At 36.5% G+C, this 23,575-nt stretch overlaps 1 protein-coding gene across 2 annotated transcripts in view; it reads right to left on the reverse strand.

The window, feature by feature from the left end:
- The window catches only part of LOC136250804 (BAI1-associated protein 3-like), a 72,420-nt gene that overhangs the window by 18,098 nt on the left and 30,747 nt on the right, over positions 1 to 23,575 (reverse strand). For both annotated transcript variants that reach the window (XM_066043103.1, XM_066043104.1), the window contains exons 13-21: positions 23,445 to 23,522; positions 23,158 to 23,267; positions 21,871 to 22,033; positions 15,488 to 15,612; positions 13,376 to 13,469; positions 11,203 to 11,259; positions 11,055 to 11,149; positions 8,652 to 8,700; positions 5,118 to 5,236 (exon numbers count right to left, since the gene is read on the reverse strand). In XM_066043103.1, coding sequence (XP_065899175.1) covers positions 5,118 to 5,236; positions 8,652 to 8,700; positions 11,055 to 11,149; positions 11,203 to 11,259; positions 13,376 to 13,469; positions 15,488 to 15,612; positions 21,871 to 22,033; positions 23,158 to 23,267; positions 23,445 to 23,522 — 890 coding nt within the window. The remainder of the gene's footprint in view (positions 1 to 5,117; positions 5,237 to 8,651; positions 8,701 to 11,054; positions 11,150 to 11,202; positions 11,260 to 13,375; positions 13,470 to 15,487; positions 15,613 to 21,870; positions 22,034 to 23,157; positions 23,268 to 23,444; positions 23,523 to 23,575) is intronic.

Here is a 23,575-nt window from a genome sequence, read left to right on the forward strand (position 1 = left end):
CTATAATCTGACATTAAATTTATGTGCCAAAAAGATTTTTCTATGCAATATACTACCTCAATAATCTGACATTCTTACAAATTCAACACAATTTCTTATCCCAAAGAGTGTCGGATTATAGAGGCTTCACTATATGATCTTTTACGCATGAAACTCCAGTTAATCAGTGTGCAGATGTGTCACACAACTTTTAACCATGATATGTACTCATACAATAGTTTTCAAAGAAAGTTTACATGTTTCCCATATCAGTCTGAAATCACTGGATGCATACATCATCAAAAGCTACAGCATGTTCAATCTCTTTAAATAATAGAATCAGTACAGAGGGCCTCTTATGATTTAGTGAATGTAACATCAGAGTCATTATCATACAGTACAGTAGTACTGTGTATAGTAGCTACAGGGATCATGGGTTTTCCTATCAAAAATATCACCCACAAGCTTAACAGCTTGACAGCATTGGTTAGGCATAAAAATGCTTTCAGAGCAATCCCAAACTCTTCCAACCAGTTTTATGGAATGTAAATTATTTATTTAACTGAATTTTCTGCTGACTGACTGACTGACTGACTGAACTATGGTTTGCACTATGGGCTTGATTTCTTCATTGTTTCAATGTCGCATCAGCCAGATAAATTTTGCCAACATGGACTTACCTTTGTCTCCCTTGTGTTCCATTTCATTCTCCACCACAGCATAAGTGTTGATTCATGGTAATGTGTCAGCGCTTCAGTGCTGGCTATCACAAGCATTGTCTGTAACTTTTGTAATAACTGGATTGATTGCAGAATGTGCTTCTCATACTGTTCTTTATTTGTATCACAGAAAACGAAGTGGAATGGCCACTTCGCTTCTCAATAATTGATCGTCAGGGTGCACATTCAGTCGCGCAATTGATTTTCATAATGTTTCTGGTGCCATTCTTTTCTTTGCTGTGGTAAGTGCTGGTTTAACAGTAATGAATTAAGACACACGGTAGTGTGTCATGCGGCCAAGAAAGCTGGTACACCTCACCATGAGTATATTGACAGGAAGAATGAAAACAGCATTTTCATGCATGCATAGCTCAATGGCCCCTTCTCCAAAGCACATTATTTTTGCATTGTAGCTGTCCACCAGGTAGGTATAGACCACACAGCAAATTTGATTAAATTCACAATTCACATGAGCCATTTGCAAGATATGGGCGTTCAAACTTTTGATTTAATATTTTTTTCTTCTTAAGCCGTAGGGGCTATGGGGGCTTTGATTTATTTCAGCACACTTTGCAAAAATTGCTATAAAACACAAACATGGAGCTCAATTGCCTCAATCTTTAGTACTAATGAATGAACAAAGTCGGATTCACCTACCAAGTTTACTGTGAATCTGATGAATATCCAAGGCGTTATGAGCATTTATTCACCTAAAAAGATCAAACTTCTGTCACTGCTACAGGGTGAGAATAACTTGAAAATTGGTGTGTACATGGGCTGATCATTGTAGCAGTGCCTTTTGATGGTTTGAAAAGCAATAGAGTTACAGCTATTAAGTTATAAAGCAAAAATCAAACAAGTGTAAAATCATGGGATTAAGATACTCTAATAGAGCAGTTGTGTTACTGTGGGGTTACTTAAAAAGGTGCACATAAATGTTGAGAGAAAAAGCTTACCAGAGTTTGAACTACGGACCTCTATACCTAACACCCATATCCTTAACCAATAGACTGCTGCTATCTTGGCCGATCACCTCACTTAATTTCTGCTTTATAAATGAAAAATCTAGTTTAAATCTTCTTATACATAGATGTTTGAAATTTCCAATAGAAGTATACTAGATTGTACCACAACATTCTATGTATGTTCTATTAGAAGTATGTATGTTCTATTAGAAGCCCTCAAAATGTGCACTCTATTAGAGTTAGGCTTGAGCCTATTATGCTCAAAATTTTACCTATTATTCTTTCCAGAATTTCTTAAAATTTTCTCCTAATACTCTTTTTTTATTCTTGTATTTAGCCTATTATTCTATAATTAGTTTCTGTGGCTAGTTACTTAGTTTTCAAGATGCTGCTATATGTAGTTTTGCCAGAATTAATTAATAGCCATAAATGAACCATTTTTCTAGCCATCAATAGTTACAACAGACTTAGAATATCTACAGTAATAATTGAAGTGTCTTCAATAATATAATATTGAGTGCATTAAAACTGTAGCTATAGCTACATGCTAAGTTAGGTAGATAACATTTTTTTTTATAAAACAAAATAAACAAACAGATAATATCAACATGTTCAAAGGTTTGAAGAAGACACACTGGTATAGGATACACAAGTTTTGGAATAATGCAGTTACATCCCTGATGCTGGCTGCACATTGTTGACATGAAACAATCTGACTGCTCTATTAGAGTATTTGAGCGTTCTATTAGAGTATATCGATATTTTAGATGCTTTTCAGCCAACACTTGTACAATAATGCCAGCTATATGTCATTCTTAGTAACTTAACTCTTTCTTCTAGCTAATCAAGAATAGACACATCCCTTACTTCCACTGTTTATTCCCATGAACATCCGATAACTCTAAAATTATGCATGTAACCATCCTATTATTCTGGAATTATTCTCACGAAATTGGTGACCTATTATTCTGAAAATTATGCCAGTATAATAGGCGCAAGCCTAATTAGAGTATTATAATAATATTACCGAAGTTAACCATGCAATAGATCTACCAACAGAAGTTCTAGATCATTCTAGAACATTCTACATATGTTATATTAGAAGTCCTATATGCATTTTATTAGAGTATTACAATACTGTTACCAAGTATTGAAGTAAATCATGCAATACAATACATTCATAAGTTTGTCTTTAATCATCATTGTGTTTGCATAGAAAAGAAACAAGTTGATGTTGTGCTACTTCTAAAATCCAGGTGCCATGCAGCTAGCTAACTCATCCGTATTACATAGGTTTTTGGTTGTGCAATAATACATAAGTAATTCTCATATTTCATAATTCACAAAATTTTCGTTATTCGTTCGATTACGTTGCTACGCACTGCTAAGGAAGTGCTTGTTAAACAAACCGCTTTTATCAACACATTATGCACAGAAGCATCTTCTAAACTGTTTTATAGTTTGGCTATCATGTTGCTTTCCGCAAATTCTCTCGACAAAGCCTCAAAGCTGCTTTTCATTTTCGTTCGTGTACGTAGGGGATACGCCCCCTTTCCAACTTGAAGGGAAAGGCTATTCCTGGTAGTCTACGAGGCCTGCACAGTTGTTTTTCAGTTGTTAAATGCCTGTGAAACCCGAAGGGAAGGTAATTCACAAAGTTGAAGGAGAGTCGCCACGCCTGTATTTCAGACTGCCGAAAAGAAACCACCTCAGAGAAAAGTTTACCTGTGCGGAAGTTTAGTACAGACTTCATTTAACTTTTATTTCTTATGTAAAAGCTGCTTTCCATTTAATGATTTTGCTCATGTGGGTGTGTACGGACAAACATAGGTAGATAAGTAGGTAGGCAGGCAGGCAGGCAGGCAGGCAGGCAGGCAGGCAGGCAGGCAGGCAGGCAGGCAGGCAGGCAGGCAGGCAGGCAGGCAGGCAGGCAGGCAGGCAGGCAGGCAGGCAGGCAGGCAGGCAGGCAGGCAGGCAGGCAGGCAGGCAGGCAGGCAGGCAGGCAGGCAGGCAGGCAGGCAGGCAGGCAGGCAGGCAGGCAGGCAGGCAGGCAGGCAGGCAGGCAGGCAGGCAGGCAGGCAGGCAGGCAGGCAGACAGACAGGCACACACACACACACACTTTTAACAATTTCAATAAACTTAAAAGTCAGCCATAAGCTGGTTTTGAGACTTTATAAAGTACAAAAAGAAGTGAAATCCAGCCTAGCTATGAAAAATAGTGTGGCCTTAAAAAGCCTGGGTAAAAAAAAATTGCAAAATCAACAGTGGCAGCCAGAAATGGCTGCAGTGATGTTATAGGTTTTTGCAATTGAATTCGTCGCCTTTGCGATTGAATTCGTCCCGTTTGCAATTGAATTCATCGGTTTTGCAATTGACTTCGTCCCGTTTGCAATTGAATTCGTCGGGTTTGCAATTGAATTCGTCGGTTTTGCAGTTGAATTCGTCGGTTTTGCAATAGAATTCGCCACGTTTGCATTACAATTCGTCATAAACAAAACGGCTCCAAGAAACCAACCCGTTCATTAATAGATGAACTATTTATGCCTTGGAGAGTTACACTTGAGACACTAGAAGGTAATTGGAGCTGGTAGTACACGAAGTTGATAGCTGTCTGACAAGTTAATTAACTTGCTCGCGAGAGACCACACCCATCGCGAATGGCGTAGTAGAGTTTGGAATGTTGTTGGATAGGCTGTAGAGGAAGAATTATTGCCTTATAAAGAGTTGTTTACTACTGTTGTACTTGAATAAGTTCTTGTAGCAGCTGCTACATCGTGTTTTCGTGTTTGCTCCAGCTGCCATTCTTGTTACGGACGAATTTAACTACAAAAGCGACGAATTCAATTGCAAAACCAACGAATTCAATTGCAAACGGGACGAATTCAATTGCAAAACCGACGAATTCAATTGCAAATGGGACAAATTCAATTGCAAACGGGACAAATTCAATTGCAAAAGCGACGAACTCAATTGCAAACAGGACGAATTCAATTGTAAAGTCGTCGAATTCAATTGCAAAAACCTGTAATACTATTAATGGCTGTGTGCACTGTTAAACTTTATTAGCATTAACATCATTTCAGCCATTTTTTGGCCACCACTTTTGATTTCACAATTTTTTCAACCATACTTTTAAAGCTGCACCATTTTTCACAGCTTGGCTGTTTTTGTATGGATTATGTTATTACAAAGAAGTAAATAAACATATTTCACAATCATAGAAATAAAAAGGAATGAGATTATCTACACCTGCAGATATATTAGTGGACATTTAATCCCTATTTTAGCAGGCCGTTACTGTATATGATTGAAATAGGTCCACTAGTATAGCTGCAGCTGTATGTAGATAGCTTCTCTTGCTTCATAGCCTTTTATTAATATGATCCTTACTCAAATTTAAAATTTTTCTTTATACCTATTGCTTGATATGAGCACACCAACAAATATTATTACCTGCGTGGGACTTTCCCAGAGAGCTTTAAAATGTCGTTAATGTGCAAGTAGAGTTGGTAGGTTGGTATTCCTCCCACTTTGCTTCCATTCTTGATATGATTTTTTGCGTGATCAGAAACCTATGAACATTTGTGTACATGTACTTAGTGGTAATTGTAGCCTTAAAACTTTAAAAATCAATGTGTCAAATTTGTTCTCAATGTAGCACACATCATACAGTACAAATAGTAGAGACGATGAAGACCCATAATACAATATCACCCAACAATCTGCCTCAATTTCCCTTCATGACAACAGGATCAAGCCCAAAAATGCTCTCAGATTGACCCGAAATGTTTTTATCAAGTTGCTAAAGAATTTAAAAAAATTTAATTAGTGGAATTTTCTGGCTACATCAGACTAATTCACTTACCTGTACATGCAAGGTTGCAGCATCCTAGTTGATAGCAGTCTACTTCATGCATATGCTTTGCGCATACCATTCTACAAGCAGTGTATTTCCTGGTGGCAGGTAGCATCTTGTCTTCTACAGAGAACAGCTCACCAACTGAACTTCGAGGACATGTGTATTCCAATATGTTGGTGCAATAACTTGTGTACACCCGGAGATGAAAGCCATACTGTGCTTAACTGATGGCCATTATGGAAAGGGATAAAAAAGACAATAGTGCACGTATTGTATGGCTATCAATATGCAAAGGTTTCTTAATGAATTTGAAGCATTTCTGCGAAAGAAGTAGCACCGTAGATGTAGTTTTTTTTGTTACACTTGACTGAATGTATCATTTAGGCTATTAATAGACCCTAGTCTATATCAATAGTAGGTGCAGCTGGAGTGTAAGTGGACAGCCCTTGTACTTCTATGTATTATTAGATTCGTGATCACTGCAGATCATCACTTCTGTCATGAATACTATTAAAACTAGATTTGTGATATATATGTATATGCAGAGCATATTGAGTGGTCAAAAATAATTTTAAACTAGAGTAGGGACCCCAATAAAATTTACTGAAATGAGCTAGCGTGCAATGTCCAACTACTGTAAAACAGTAAGAAGTGAATATCCCTACTGTGCATTTCAATTAGGTATAGAATCTTCACAGAAATTGGACATTATGTACTACTCCGATCCAGCTTGTTTCAGTACTTTTTATTGGGGTCCCTACTGTGGTTATTGTTACTTGTACTTGTATAATTATTTTATTAGAATCATAAATATCTGAGATTTTAATAAATCTACATTGGACCATTTAAACACATTCATAATTAATTAGTAAATATTTGTTAAAGACAAAATGTAGGTCAAAAGTAAATCATAGAGTAAAGTAGTACTGTGTAGTAGGGATCATGATGGCTTGGACTTTCTTGCCCAATGTATCAAGCTCCTTCATGACAGCTTGGCAGTATTGGTTAGGCACAATCAAATCCAAATGTGCACATTACCAACAAGTTTCTATGAAATTTTGTTTTTCTAAATTTCTACTAATTAACTGACCCCTCCAGCCAAGCATAACTCAAGTATGGTTAACACTGTGGTATTGATTTCTTCACTGTTTGACGCTGCTTCGGCCTGAGATGTGCCTTTTCTCCAACTACGATGCATGCATCGTGGACTTACCTTTGACCTATTTTTGTGTCCTGTTTCTTTTTCACTGCCATTTATGTAGGTGTTAATTTGTGGGTAGCATGGTATGGCTTCTACTGTATCATGAGAATTGTTCAGAATTTCCATAGTGACTGTGGATTGATTGTAGAGATGCTTCTCATACTGTTCTTCATTTGTAATGCTGTATAACGGGCAGAATATGAAGTGGAATGGCATTGTCATGCTTTAGTAATTGATAGTTGTGGCACGCGTCCAATCGTGAAATTAATTTTATATCATGTCTGGCACCATTCTTTCATTTATTGCAGTACACGCTGGTTCACCAATAAAAACATAAGCAAACAAGAAAAACAAAAAAATAGAAACATTTTGAGTAGGGATTACAAAAATAAAAAGTTATGAAATCACGGAGGTCATTTACAGCAGTAGCTATACTAGTGGATTATAATCTCTATTTTACTCATGGCTATACTATTCAAAGGCATAGCCAGGTGGGTTCGGATGGTTTGGATGAACCCCCTTTTTCAGAGGCAGAAAAGTTTAAAATTAAAATCATACCAAACTTACAGCCATGGCTAACTCTCTGCGGGTCACATTGCTGAATCATTCAAGAATTGTGTCACATGATCAATAGCGCACATGATGTATGGTGAAAATGGCAAAGGACTGAAGTGTCAGGTTAGCACAAACTGTGAATAATTGATGTAAATTAAATTTTACATGATGAATGGTTTGTTTGTCACATGTTGCAGGCACGTGATGTCTCTCGAATATATTGGAATACAAGTCAAGTTTGAAGTTAGCTGACTGACAACAAAAGGACTGAGAACAATGTTTATAAAAAGAAGAAGGTTTTGCCAACTAAGGGACTCAAGGATGGAGGGCTCCAGTGTGCTAGGAAATTAAAGTTAGCCATCGGTGTGCTATCTGGAATTGAAGAAGATTAGTTAGTGTTGCAGTAGGTTTAGTAAATTTTTTAATACTACATTAAACCTTTGCTATTGTGGCAGAAAGTTAATATAATAAGTTAAGCATTTAGGATTATAAACTACTCACCTAGTTGTCATATTCTTCTTGTTTCGTGGTATGCTCAATGGTTGAGACTCCCCCCGTGCAGTGGGTAGAACTACGCATCCACGCATCACTCAAGCAATTGTTTTAAAGATCATTAGTCTTAGAATATAGTTTAGTTAATGTCAAATCATCTAAGCTTAGCAACTAAACTAAGCTTTGCCTAATGTGTAAATTAAAACCCACAATAAAATGCTCTGTGTCGCTAATAAAACGAGTCAAAGCGTTTCATATCTTTGAACTAGCTGGGCATCAAAGCCATGAGCAAACTGTGTTCCTATGATATTGCCCGGGGAATATCTAGATATTTCCCAGTAAATATGAGAGTTAAATCCTGAGTGACGCCTTTGAACAAATACGCTAAAGTGGTATATAGTGTCTATAAACAGCAGTGTGTAGATTTTAGCTAGTTAGATGCACGAGTGGCACCGCCTAAGGACACATTTTGTGTATGCATATTTGCTCAAACATGGTCCTGTCAATAGCAGGGGGAGTAGCCAGCATTTTCTGGAAGGGAGTTCAGATTTGAAGTGAAATGTCTTTGGGGGAAGGTTGGATACTTCCCGTGGACTGAAAAAGGACTCAAATGTGTACTAGTAGTAGACCTTCTTGTTTCATACCTTGTTATATCTGATTCAATGATCCCTACTCAAATGTAAAATTTGTTATACTTATTCTCATTACAATACCAATAACAGTAGCTCCATCAATAAGTCATTTTGTATACAACATAATATAGTCTCTCTATAGCCTATAGGGCCAACTTTATGTTGAGATTGCACAATATGATCAGGATACACCATAGGTGTGTAAAGATCAATATTGTAGCTCTATGTATGGTGTATGCTACACTAACCTGTTTGTCCATGATTTTAAACATCAAAGTGTAGTAATCAATGCCAATTCTACATAAACACACAATTCTTTACAATATAGAATAACAACCTGCTAATGCTGTGTAACCAGTTTCATGGGCCATTCATATACATACAGTATTTGTCTTGTGACGTATATGTGGAAATTTTTTACAAGCATTCACTCAGTCTTTTAGTAATAGAAGACAGAGTGCATCTAGCCAAAGATATACTAACCTCAGATATGTGATTGGAAATGGCTGCATTCCTCACCAATTAACAGCTCACTCCTAGTCCGATTAGTTTTCAAATACCAGTCTTTAGAAATCATGTACTCAAGTGTTCTGAGGAAGGTTTTAAATGGTTCTTGTAAGTTGCTGAGTTTGAAAAGACAGTCACTTCCCAGTAGTGCTCTTTCACATGACTTATCAATGAAATGGCTGTAAAGGTGAGTGACAAACTTTGTCCCCTTGTACTGCTTCACTGGATTAGTCTATGAGGTGTCCATTTCGCTTTAACAGTAGTTCAAGGCCTATAGTTTTGCATGAGGAAGTACCCAGTGTGCTATTTTATTGTGAGTTTTTGCTTTACATAAGACAATATAATACACAATTTTAGAGAACCTAGCTGTAATATCACCTTATAAAAGACATGAACAGAGTAGGAACCTCGTAGACTAATCCAGTGAGACAGTACAAGCGGACAAAATTTGACACTCACCTCTATGGCCATTTCTTGATTTCCCATTGAAACTCGCATTGAAAAGCCACGCAAAAGAGTACTACTGGAAAGTGACGGTCTATTCAAACTCAGCAACTTACAAGAACCATTTAAAACCTGCTAGAATCCTTGAGCACGATTTGTAAGCACTGGAAAAGGTGCCAAATTCTTAAGATTCATCAGACATGGAGTGTTTCAACAGCACTATTCTCATTTCCAATCCTGTACCTGGGGTTAATATATCTATGATTAGCTTTCACCTATCCCTTAACACTAGCCCTAACCCTATACAGCATGGCAAACCCTACAAATATATGTGTATATGTATACCATAAATCTAGAGATTCACGATCAATGTTTCTTTGTTTCAAAAGCTCTTTGAGTAAATAAACTTATGACCAAGCATGTATATGGTACTAAACATGCAAACAACAAAGTGTATCTTGTATGTATGTATATACTGTTTACACATATCAATCTTATGTAACTACAGTCAAGCAATCATAAAGCATTAGAAATTAAGAAAAGAGTAGTATAAGTATGTATGTACAAATATACATACATAAATGTGTTCATATATACACAGTCAACCATACACACCACCCTCCCACTGCACCAAGCTCTATCATTGCCCTGGTTTTTGTATAGCTGGATCATTTAATCTTTGATGGCATGACACCTCATGTGACCCAAAACTTATTAAACTAATTTACGAGCTGTGTATCTTGATGAACTATCTAATGTCACCACTCTTAGGTTACAATAACTATATGCAGACATATATCCTATACCCTGCATAGCAAGCATGTTAACTTCAATTTATTGTGAGGTAATAAATTACATTATACTTACCTAAGGTAGGTATAATGTAAGATAGTACCTGTATATGCCTAAATATACACCCAGCAGCTTGTTTGAAGTTACACGTGATCAACATAAATTTAATGGAGTCCTGAATAAATAGTGGTATCACCATTGCCCCCTCTGAGGCATGCCACGGCAACCAACATGTTAATATATACTCACCTGTCATTTGAGGTGTGTGACACTAATGTGTTTCATGCTTATTTTCAGGAATAGCAGACAACACCAATACGTCCAATCATCCGAGCCAATGCAGGCTTATAGCCCACATTGCGCTGGGTGACCACTCACCGCATTAAGTAATTATAAGAGTTCAAGCACTGGATTCATTTTATAGACATACCTCATGATTTTGATGATGGGTGGCAGCAGGTAACATTGCTCCTACATGAACAGATAAGTCCTAGGGATACATGGAAACATGTTTACTAAGTCCCACAATCAATTGTCCATTGTAGGGCCAACTCAATCGCTAGAGGAAGGTTACAAACAATTCTACCACACCAAATTGTGGTGAATTACACATGAGTTCGTTTGTTAGTTAGTTTGTGTGCAATGGTGTGTTAGTTTTTTGTGTAGTGCATGTTAATTATGAGGCATGCCAATATCATTTGAGCCATGGCTTCTTTAGCATATTGCACTTATATACACCCTCATCATCAGACATTGGAAATTTATTGTCAATAAATCCCAAGGTGAAGCCAAGGGTTATCGACAGTAAATTTCCTTTGACTTAAGATTCAGGGTGTGTATTATTATAATATACCTCATAACCACTTTTTATATATCACACACACACACGCACACACACACACACACACCCTTCAAAAACAGCTTGCACTCCAGTAGTATTGTGTAGGCGTTGAATAATGTGATTTATTATTTCCAGGAAACAGAGTAAACTTTTCTTATTATCCTATAATAGTTACTATATCGTCAACATAGACAATAATACACAAGAAACTTTACCGGTTCAGCAGGTATAGCCATTTTAACTAGTGTGTTGAACCATTGTGTACAAGAATTCTATAAAAAAACACATGTGTACAAATATATAGTGGCATCTTGGAAATAATAGCATGAGATACATGAACGTGTATATGAAATATGTAAATCACTATATATCAATGATGTAACCATTGCCAGCTTTATCGAGGAGCTTTTATCATCATCACAAAACCATAGAAGGTTATAAAATTCTGTACTATTGATAGTTTTGTAACATGCTCCATCAATAGTGACTGCAATCAAAGGAAATAATGACACCAGAACATAATAGACTATAAAGTACATGACTACACATGTCTCCAAATACTAACTGCTAGCAGGCAAAGAGGTCAGTTCAGCTCTGCTTTACCATTACAAATTGTTTCGTCTCAAGAACTGCATGAGAATGTAGTCAAATATGCATTGCATAGTATTTAAATACAATTACTCTAGTATTTTGAAATACAACTGCAAATACTTCTATCAGGGAGTAGTTAATTATAAATACTTGGCTGTTATTACTAGCTAGGTATTGCATGCTTTGGCAAGTGAGTCAATCACTGTACTATAATTATCTATACACATTTATGCTGTTCTGTAAATACTAATGAGGTGTCAATAACAGGGACTAGGGGACAGTGTAGTAATTGGAACATTGCAAACAATGTGTCATTTGTGATACAATTATGAAACTTTCCACATAATTTGTACCTCTTATGACATATATTTTATTGATATATATTATAGTGTTTGACTTATGGTGACCTGTACAGTCAAGATTGGCATTATTATTTTTAGTATGAAGTTTAGGTTGTTTTCAAGCCTTCAAATTGCAAAAGTCCTACAGCGTCTGGGGGTTGCATCCCCAGACCCCCCTGAAATTCATACATTAATTAAGGATGTGAGGTCACACAGACCATGGAGCATGAATAAAGCCAGTTTGCAAAGTCGATAAAAAGTGTAAGATATGTGTGATTGGCAGCAAATGTGAATAGCCAGTGCCGGTATGGCTGTCTAGGTCTACAGAGCACACTTTAATATGGCGAACGCCACAAACTGAATTAATGGCTTTTTTGATTAACCACCTACCACAGTGATCTAATCCCACTGAGCTAGCCACAGATAATGGCGTACCTGAGTGTAATTTCTTTCTTACAATCCGCTCGCATCATTTTCCTTGGTGTTTACTGATTTGCTAAATACTACTAGTCCACAAGAGGCTCTGTGGGCCACATTGTGGTTACTGTACTATTAAGTCAGGTTGTCTTACCAGTAAGACACTTGATACCAGGTTTCTTCATAAATAAGATACCTCCACACATCAAAGGAAATGCTGCATGCCATTGTCTAATTTATATTATAGCCATACAACAATAGTCATGCTGTGCCCTACTTGGCCACCCTGTACACTGACATTAGTAAATTTCAAGCAAAACATAATGCTTCTGGTAAAGTAATCTGTGAAAAATAAAAGAATTGCTGGAAAGAAAGATAAGAAGAAAAATGAATCAAATTAGACTGAACCCTAAAATTTTAAGTTTGATTAGGGATCATAGAAATAAAAAGTACTGTAACAAGGAGTTTGCCTACACCTACAGATATACTAACGGACATTTCTAATTCACTCATGGATATAGACCAAAGCAGGGATTAAATGTCTACTAGTATAATAAATCATCTGCAGGCGCATGTAGGTGACCTCCCTCATTTCATTACTTATTTTATCTCTATGATCTAATCAAACTTAAAATTCCTACTTTTCCCTTTTATTTTGGAAGTATTTTGCATCATTCTAAAGGCATGTTTGGGCTTGATTGCATACAACCAATACTGTCAAGGCACCATGAAGGCTGGCTTTAGGTTGACATTTCTATTGGAAATTTCAAACACTAATGATAGTGATATCAATGTGCAACACACACACAGATATCATGATACTATAGTTGTATCATGATACCAATATGTCCTAGACTCTTTGAGCTTGTTATACAATGGACTAATACCAGGTACTAACCTGTTAAATTCTATCAACCATCCACACATTTTGGGTACAAAATAGTGTACTATATTGTATATCTGTATTGCATTGTGACTACACAACTTTAGATACTGATACACTCTTTCAGGCATTTGCACATGATCCTAAACTTCCTACCTCACATGCATTCTGTACAGTGCATTTCAAAGTCTTCCTGGAGTCCTCCAATTGTTCCACATAAGGTGTAATAGTATACATCTCTTTGATGAGTCTGTGTGGATACACATAAAATGCACACAAAACATATGATAGTAGACCACTGAGTTAGTAAACTATCTGTGTCATTTTTATTGTGTGTCATGTGTGTTATACACATCTGGGTTGCACTTGTGTTACATGTAGTGATAAAATGGTGTTGGGATCTTAACATTTTTTCACATAATTTTTAAAGGTAAGCTAAGAACAAGAACATTAAGTTGCGACAATTATTATGTTATATGTTTTGTCAGTTTGTATACTAGTGCTGAAATGAATATACTATTCATATAGTTGTGAACAAAATGACCGATTATTTGAATACTCTTTAAGCATGACTAAGCACTGAAATCTATATTGGGCAGTAAGGTAAAGCCTGAGAGTTATTTCTATTTATAGAATTTTTCACTATGAAAATGCCACAATCTCAAGCTTCTAGATTGGCTTTATTCATCTGATTACAACTTACTAAATATTCAAATAGTGTGTTAATGAATCGAATAATGTAATGCCGACCAAATAGTTGAATGTCCGAATAATCATTTCAGCACTAGTTTGTACAAATTTTACTGGTGTTAGCAGGAAATATTGGGTAAAATAGTAATTCTGAGGGTGGCGAGTATTTTAGAAATTGGATACACTCTGCACATAATCACTAGTTACTCGTGTACATAATATGATACAATTTGCAGTGATCCAAAAGTGTATTGCTTACCACTAAACCATTACTAAACCACTATAAAATGTTTGTGAATCTTAATAATACACGTCATATAAATGCAAACTACTTCATCTGGAATTCAGTTAATGAATGTGATTCAACAAAAACAACCAACACCTCAAGCACCATTAATATTTTCAAAGATCAATAACATGTAAACACAACCCATACATTATATTATTATAAAATAACAAGTACTAAGAATAATACAAAATGATGTTAGAATTATTATTTTTATTTTTTTATTATTAGCACTTTACAGTGACCAGCACTGAAGGTCTACAGCAACATGTGCTGCAGCCTTAGGATTACCTAACCTAATTTCAGGGACTTAGACCTAATGACTTGACTTACTGACTAACTGAAAAGGTGTAACAGAAAAGGGGCCAAAGTAATTATTTTGTAAATATTCTCTAAAACTACAAGGCCTACAAATATGCTCTCACCAGGAATGTAATCACTGAAGAACAAAGGCACAAACATATAATAATTGTGTCTTTTTGTGCTGATGGTTAAAGACATACACCATTTCCATTTAACTCCTGTCAAACCTGGCACGTGTGCTCAGTTCTAATTAACTGCACAGACTGGGATATGGATCAAAAACCAGCAATTTTCTTTGTAAACAACAGGATAGTGTGTGTATTAGAGTTTCACAAGTATTACAAGGTTGTTTACAGATGCCATCATGTGTCAGACACCACAGATTCTATAGCTATATCCCAATTTATGCAGACAATAATTTGTGTGGAGCAGCCAGACTCACTTGGCTTGCCACTGTGCAATGAGAGTGCATTTTCTGGTTAGTAGCTATGCATAATATTGCAGCAACAACAATGTACAGTAGGTACTGTAAGTAGCTGTTAATAGATTAAGATACTCCAATAGAGCAGTCACTTACCTTAATACAGTAGTCAGTGTTATATCTCTATATACAGTTACCATAGAAAATAATGCATCTCTGGTACTTATATAATGTGCCACATGTAGGAAGAAGCTACTGTATGTTTCTCTTGAGCACACAATGTGCTGGCTATACAATGTATTATGCCTTGCCCTGCTGTTTAGTTGTCTTCTTGGTTTATGCACTTGGTTGTACATGATGCAGTCCCAGTACAATAATAACAAGGATAGCTTATGAAACCATTAAGCTCTGAGAAAGGTCCATCTGCTACATAAATATGTATAATGACATCCACACTCTACACACTCATGAACATACATAAAAACATTATACGTATGTATGCAGAGAAAGTTACACACACATTAGTACTACTATGATACAGTACAGTCCACCACACACACATACGTACTCAACATGCAGGGCTAGGTAATCAATCTCTTCTTCAGTTCTGAAACTAAACAACTCATGATGTTTCCTTAATACGTTAACCACAGCACTATCCAGCTTGTCCAAACAACTTAATAGCGTCTGAACCTACAGAGATATGCACAATAGATGAAATGCAGTTATGGAATAATGGCTAGTCCAAATGCTTTGAGTATAATTAACAATCAATCAATCAATCAATCAATCAATCAATCAATCAATCAATCAATCAATCAATCAATCAGCTGTGAAAAAAGAGTGCAACTTGCAAAAGTAACTGCTAACATTTATTATTATCAATATAGTTACACTAATTTCCCAATACATTTGTTCCAATAGTAGAAGTGCAATCAATACCATTTTTTTCACAGCTTGGCTGTTTTGTGTGGAATTCACTTTTTTGCATTAGTTAAACACCGTAGCGAGTGCTATATGGTCAAGAGACCAACATAGCACAAGGCAAAGCCAAGTACTATATTGGTCTCGAGACCACACCCCGAGCACTATATTTCACGTGTAGCACAAGCGTATACAGTGCTTTAACTGGTTTAAAGAATTTCTGTAAACTTAGCAAGCTTGGCGATTTTCAGCAAAACAAAGAGCTTGAATATGAACAAGAAGACAAGGACTTGAAGAGACAGTGGTGTCTCCCAGTTTGATCCGTCCATGGCCAGGGGAATCATTTAAATGCTATCCAAAATTTGACCTTGGAGTTGGAGCAGAGTGGATGGGATCTGACAGCTTTCAAGGACAAACAAGCATGGAGTCTGGCAGCAGCAAGCTGTTCCTTGGGTGTGAACCAGACTTTTTAGGAAAAATTGATATGTCTGTGTTTGACTGTCTTGACGACGAGTGCGAAACAAACAGTACACACAAAGAAGAAGGAGTCAAGAAAAAGTAAGTGCGGATGTGTCAGCTAAGGACAGTGAATCACAGAACAAGAAATGCTTAAGCCTTCAGAAAAGAAAGCCACTGTCTAACATGGCTAATCAAAGCCGATATGCTTCGCCATGCACTGAAGAAGAGATGCTACAGGCAGCAAAAGGAGTAGTGCCGGTGAACACAGAATGTAGCAACAGATGGGCATTAAGGACCTTCATGGAATGGACAGAGAACCGCCATACACTTGTTCCTGAGGAATGAAAACCTCTTTGAAAGTCACTTGTAAGCAAATATTTGCATATGTTTGTGCTTTAAGTGCGAAAAGCAGATGGCACTGAGTATACCCCTGGCTCAATCCGGTCACTGCTAAGTGGTTTGAATTGTAACTTGAAAGAAAACAAAGCTCCATTTTCTATATTTGATGATCAGCATCCCGAGTTTCGTGAATTATGCAAGACACTAGATGTTGTCAGCAGTTCTCTGCACAAAGAAGGCATAGGTGCTGATCCAAAGAAGGCTCCTGTTATTGAAATGGACAATGAGGATAGGTTTTGGATGATGGGATTACTGGAATATTCTTCACCTAAAGTGCTACAAAGGACTGTTTTCTTTTATCTTGGCTTACAGTTTGCTCTGAGGGGTGTGCAGGAGCAGCATAACCTGCTTCGAAGGAAATTTGTTCCTTCAGATGTTGACATTTATAATTCACAAGTGTATTATTACCAGTATACTGAATTTATATCTAAAGTTTGTTGAGCATATGCTCTAGTTGGGTCTGATAGGTGTATTGTGAAACTAATGGATGAATATTTTCCAAGACTTCCACCAATGTCACTATATGTTTACACTCGTTCACTGGAAAGGATTCCTGATGATTCAGTGACTTGGTACACTAAACAACGTGTTGGTGTGAATTGCTGGTCCCTTTGATCTTCTCACCCAAAATTCTTCAAGTACTTTATAAGGCCCCAAGACCAGCCTATGGCTGACTTTAGTGTTTGTTTTTACTCACATTTCTTCTTATACTCTATTAAAGTAATACAATAATATTACCAAATATTGCAGTAAATGATGCATACATTTATAAGTCTGTCCTCAATAATCATGTCTATGCACATTTTTTTGAGGACTTCTAATAGAATGTTCTAGAACAATCTAGAACTTCCACTATAATATTATTAAAGTTGAACACATTTTTTCACAAATACTATATACAGAAATGATAGTTTTAAGCAGATAAACAAAGCCAAGTTTGGTATCACAGCTATGTTATAACAAAAAAAGGTATTTGAAAAATATTTTAAAATGAAATAAGGATTCAAGCAACACAAAACAATGAAACAAGATAATAAATTACAACATAGTTGTGTGGGGAAAATCCTACTTTGGCATTGTACAAATACATGTATGCCACCACACATAACTGTTATCATACAGTACAATAGTACTGTATAGTAGGGACCACAAAGAAGTAGGCATGGTCCACAAAATAATATCACCCAAAAACCAGCCTCAATTTTCCCAGACGACGATAAACAGTATTGGTTACATAAAACTAAGCCCAAACAAGCTTTCAGATCGACCTGAAACGCTTTCAACAAGTTGCTACGGAATTTTAAAATTTTTTATTCAACAGAATTTTCTACTGACTGACTGACTGAGTAACTGAGTAACTGACTAACTGATGCCTTCAGACAAACGTAACTCGATAACGGCTAAGGCTACAAGCTTGATTTTTCACTGTTTGACGTCGCTTCGGCCCGACAGGTGCCTTTTGGCATACCACAGTACATACAATGCATTCTCCACGGACTTACCAGTGTCCTCTTTTGTGTCCCATTCATCTTTGCTGACAGCGAAAAGTGTCGATAGCACGTGATGGCTTCCCTTTGTAACGGAAATTGTCCGTATTTTTCATAGTGGCTATTTTGAAAGCAGAGGTACTTTTCAAACAGTTCTTGTGTGTAACGTGTTGAACATAGCCTACAGCGAAGCGTAATGGATACTTCACTTTTCAGACAATAATTAATATAATTGGGGCACATGGCACGATTTTTTCTTTCTTTTGATATGCGTGGAATGCAATCACTTTTCAGCTACTTAATTTTAGTGAAAAGATCGAGATACTCTAATAGAGCAGTCTTCAAAATATACTCTAATAGAAGTCATCGTGACACTCTAATAAAGAATTCCGTACTTAATAGTCTAAGCAATGACATCTGTGTTAACTTTCTTAAAAGTACCCAGTGAGTCATCTGTATGGCACACTGCATTGAGCTAATTGATCATGCATGTCATGCATTAGCATGCACCTACAATCTAAAACTAATCTTTCACATTGAGAAATTTGTGTACATCATGAAAATAAAATTAGCTACTAGCTATAATAGTCAGATATGAAACTCAATTAATTGGTAATGTAGCACAAAATTACCATTGATGTTAACCAAAAGAAGAGACTTTGCATTTAAAAATAGCCTCCAGATGCCATTTCAGAGTATCTATTTTCCTGGAGGAGCATGCCCCCTGACCCCTCTAGTTTAGCATGCTGTGTGTACTTATAGCACATACAGTTAAGTAACACACCAAAGCAGATAAATCTCTGATTTATAGACCATATTAGATCAATGAAAACTGAGTAGTGTGCTTGACTATGACCTTCATTGCAGTCCATGGATGGCCGGACCACTCAAAATCTCTGGGCTCCAGCCCTGCAATGAGTTGAACATAACTAACAAAGAAGCGTAATGGATATTTCACTTTTCAGACGATAAGGAGCTGGGCATTTCAGATGCGGTATGCGTGGGTTCACCAGCCATAATAAAACCATTGACAAAAAAAGTTAACAAATACACAAAAAAATTTGGAATTTTCAACTAGAGTAGGGACTATAGCACATCGATAAAAAGTACTGAAACAAGTTGGAGTAGTCCATGATATTAAATCACAGTAAAACAGTTAGAAGTGTTATGTCCCTACTGTGCATTTCCGTTATGGTATCCTGAGCATAGTAGGGATATATGTAACACTTCTAATTGTTTTACTGTGATTTAATATCATGGACTACTCCAACTTGTTTCAGTACTTTTTATCGATGTGCTATAGTCCCTACTCTAGTTGAAAATTCCAAATTGTACTTGTACCATCATGTATTTTGCTTCATTACAATATTGAAATATTATAACATAGACCTCTCTGTAAATAAAATTATCTTTCAGTTCAGTTATAAACTAGCAACCTGACATCAACAAAGCCATTCAAAATCACTAACGTTATGTATCTATATCTGCTGCTTGTTTACTACTAAATGTTGCCAATACATTGTTATACACAGGAGCAAGACACATGTGTATTTGCCAAAAGCAATCCTGCTAGGCCTGAGGCTTAATATTCCCAAAAATTTACCAGTCATTCCTTCCACCATTTCTCAAATTTTTTACCTATTATACTTAATTTATTCTTATATCTAACTTATTGTTCCAATAAACTTTTTTCCTATGCATCTGTAGTCATTTTGATTCATGCCTTAATTTAGCTAATAGGCCAGTGTACAATATAAGGGAAAATTATTGCTCGGAAAGAATGGCCAATCAAAAGTAAATTTGATTGGCCATTTCTGAAATTGCATGGCCATAAGATAGAGGTGTACTATCCTAGTGTACGAAGCACACCCCACAGTGTGAAGCACAAGCCTTCTAGGGGGGTCTGGGGGCATGCCCCCCCCCCCCCCCCCCCCCCCCCCAGGAAATTTTTGAAAAAGGATTACTCTGAGATTGAATCTGAGACCACTTTCAGCTACTTATCACTGAACTTTATGCACATGCATTTTACAGAGAATTGTGTATTAGTAATACATGTACAAAATTTGTGTTGCTGCTGCATAAATATTTTACAAAAAAACTGAATCAATGTATTGTACAGCCAGTTTGTTGACTTAGCTAGGCTAAATGCTTTGTTACAAGTGGTGTTGAGTCAGCATATGTGACCGGGCCTGCGATAATAGGGCATGTGGGCACATGATTTTTGCCTGCTTTTTCACACTTTCATCACTCATAACATTTTGTATCATTATGCTATGGCATTGCAATTTTCAGCTGTTAGTACGCACTTAATTGGCATCATGATGCAAGTTACAGAATGGAAATATACTTTTCCAGTACTGGGATATGACCTATAGTATGATGGGGTGTAGTTTGTGCCCACATGCCCTGTTTTCGCAGGCCCGGTCACATATATTGAATTATCAACTAGCTATTGCTAAAGTTTCTCTTGTGAATAGCAATAGGTCAAAACTTACTCTCGAACTTTCCGGGTGCAGAACACTTTTATCACGTGACTTTCATTCCACTTTCTCCAGCCACTACATCTCTACAGATTATAACCACGAAATGGCCATCTTATACTTAATATCGTACCTCCACTTCGCAAACATTACTTTCTTTTCTTCTCTTGGAAGGCGCCACTCGTATAGTCAGTGTAGTGATCGCTTCTTCACAACATCGACAGTAACCCACAATCGATAATTGGGTAAATACTAGGTGCAGTGCTCTAGCTTACGCATGTGCATCGAGTCGATGCTTCAACGGGATCGAGACTTCACGTAGTGATTAAATAGCTTTGTTAAGGAAAGTTAACGATACAACAATAATAATAACTATAATATTACATGTTATAAAGACTAATAATAAAGAATTACAGTTGTAAATAATTTGATCGGCATAAATGGCCGATCAACAGCTACATTGATCGGTCAACAACATCGCTTGGTCGGAAAATGGCCAAGGGCCGACCGTTATATTGTACTCTGTAGGCATATAAGAAAACATCCCATCATTCATCTTTTATCTAGGAGTAAGTAGGCAAAAATAGGGATACTCTTTTAATTAGACCATCTCAAGAAAAGTTGTAATGGCCAAGCTTTTAGTGTTTAGTTACTATAGCTACATGGATCTAGCTATGTATATATAGCCCATCATAGTAAAACTGTGTAGATTTAGATGTGGAGAAGATGCAGTAGTGCTTATAAATTGATTACAATGATGGGCAGTTTAATTCCTGCACTTAGCAGAAGGCTTTTCTAATACAAAATGATGACTGCTCTATTAGAGTATTTCAATGTTATATTGAAGTATATCAATGTTTTTAACAGTTTTCAGCCCACACTCCAACATAATATAAGCAAGATTTCACTCTTAACCCATCCTTTTAGCTAATTGAGAAGAGTGTTGCCCTATTATTCTCATTGATGCCCAATAATTCTAAAATTATGCTTATAAGCATCCTATAATTCTGCATGGAATTATGCTCACAAAATTGGAGACCTATAATTCTTGAAATTATGCCGGCATATTAGGTGCAGGCCTAAATCCTGTAAGGTTTTATTATTGTGGTGCTAGTAGTTTTGTACATTTACTTTCCCTGATGTCTATAACATGTATTTTTCTACATTATTATAACAAGTTGTGCAGTTAATTTTCTTCTTACCCATTCAGAGTTGGCCTTTGTAGTTTGTTCAATTTTGTCACGTGATCCACTAAAAGTCACTGGAAACTTCTTCTGGTATAGCCTGATTGTTCTCACCACTCCATAGTAGCCAATAATGGATAATCCAAGGTGTTCATCATAAGATTGCAAAAGTGGAAATAGGCTACATTGCACCATTATTACAATACTGTAAACTAACGCGTACCTATACATACATACACATACATTTATGTGACCGGCTAAGCAAAAACTGGATGTTTTTTTTGCACATTCCTCGACTTCTATATAGTAACAAAGGAGTGGCAAATAGCATAAGTCACCAATTATTGGCATTTTGTTAAGCAATTATTTAATTTTCACTGCAATGATGCATGAATTTCTGGTTTGAACTATTATTCAATAGACCAGTCTTTAGTCTCTCAACACACCAAATTTTGACTATCTCCCATGAGTGACCATCATGTTATATATGAAATCACAAAGTCCATTGTACGCCAATTGTTGGCATCATTTATATATGTATTATTGGCACCCTGTACTTCTTAGACAAGTGATTGATCAATTATTGACAGACTGTGTGAATTCGTGAGTAATTACCTCTCCGGTGTCTTGTTGGTTCTTTGTGGATTTTTGTGGGATATACAGCCCTTGGATACTCCGTTTCACAGAAGTTTTACAGAGATGAGGCCGGCTGTTTAAGAGATATTTAAGCTAGACACAAAAGCATACTGGTCTCTACACAACTTCATGATTAGCCACCATAGCTTATAGAGCACTTTAGGAACAAATATAACCAAATGAAAATGATTGAAAGAAATGTTTTAGAGGGTATAACAGCCCACAGGGTTACTGGATAGCTTCTATATACTCTGTAGTCTATATACTTTACAAGTGCTAATAATTGGTATTTGCCAATAATTGGCAACTTACACTAGTGCTTTTGCTATATTTTTTCTGCGTGCACAAAGGAGGCCATTTCAACAAAGTAACAGTGGTGGTAAACTTTATTTCTACTGCATCAAGTGCCCATAACCCATGTACCTTTTGTGTACTAAAGCAATTAAAATGTGCATTTTTTCTTATGCGGAGCACATATGTTTACCAGTTTATTTTAATAACAAAATAGAACATCTAACTATCTACGTATCTATCTACCTATTTATTTACCTATCTATCTATCTATCTATCTACCTACCAAACCACCTACCCTCCTACCTACCTATGTCTGTCCTCACACAGATCAACTTTATAGAATGTAAAGTTAACAAACAGTAAAAATAAACGTACAATGAGACTTGTTGTAATGGAGTGATCCCGTTCATACCAGCATTGAGTGATAACAGTTTATAACCAAGTGGTGTAATCTTTGTGTTCCATCCAACTGCATATTCTCCAGTCTGCGGACAAGAAGATAATTCAATTTGTGTTTAATAAGAGGCCAAAATGAAATCCAATCAAAATTACTTTACATTTCCACTGAACTCTCCCTCTGTCTCTCTCTCTCTCTCTCACACACACACACACACACGCACACAACACACACACGCACACACACAACACACACATGCTCATACCATGTGAGATTCAAAATCCAGTATAGTTGCAGTAAGGAGATTATGATCCTTCAACACCTTAGCTTCATCCACTGGAGGCTAAACATATACAGATATGAATAATAACAAACAAGAGCTCATTAGTGCCAAAA

The sequence above is a fragment of the Dysidea avara genome, chromosome 3 (genome assembly GCF_963678975.1).
Source record: "Dysidea avara chromosome 3, odDysAvar1.4, whole genome shotgun sequence".
NCBI classification, from domain to species: Eukaryota; Metazoa; Porifera; class Demospongiae; order Dictyoceratida; family Dysideidae; genus Dysidea; species Dysidea avara.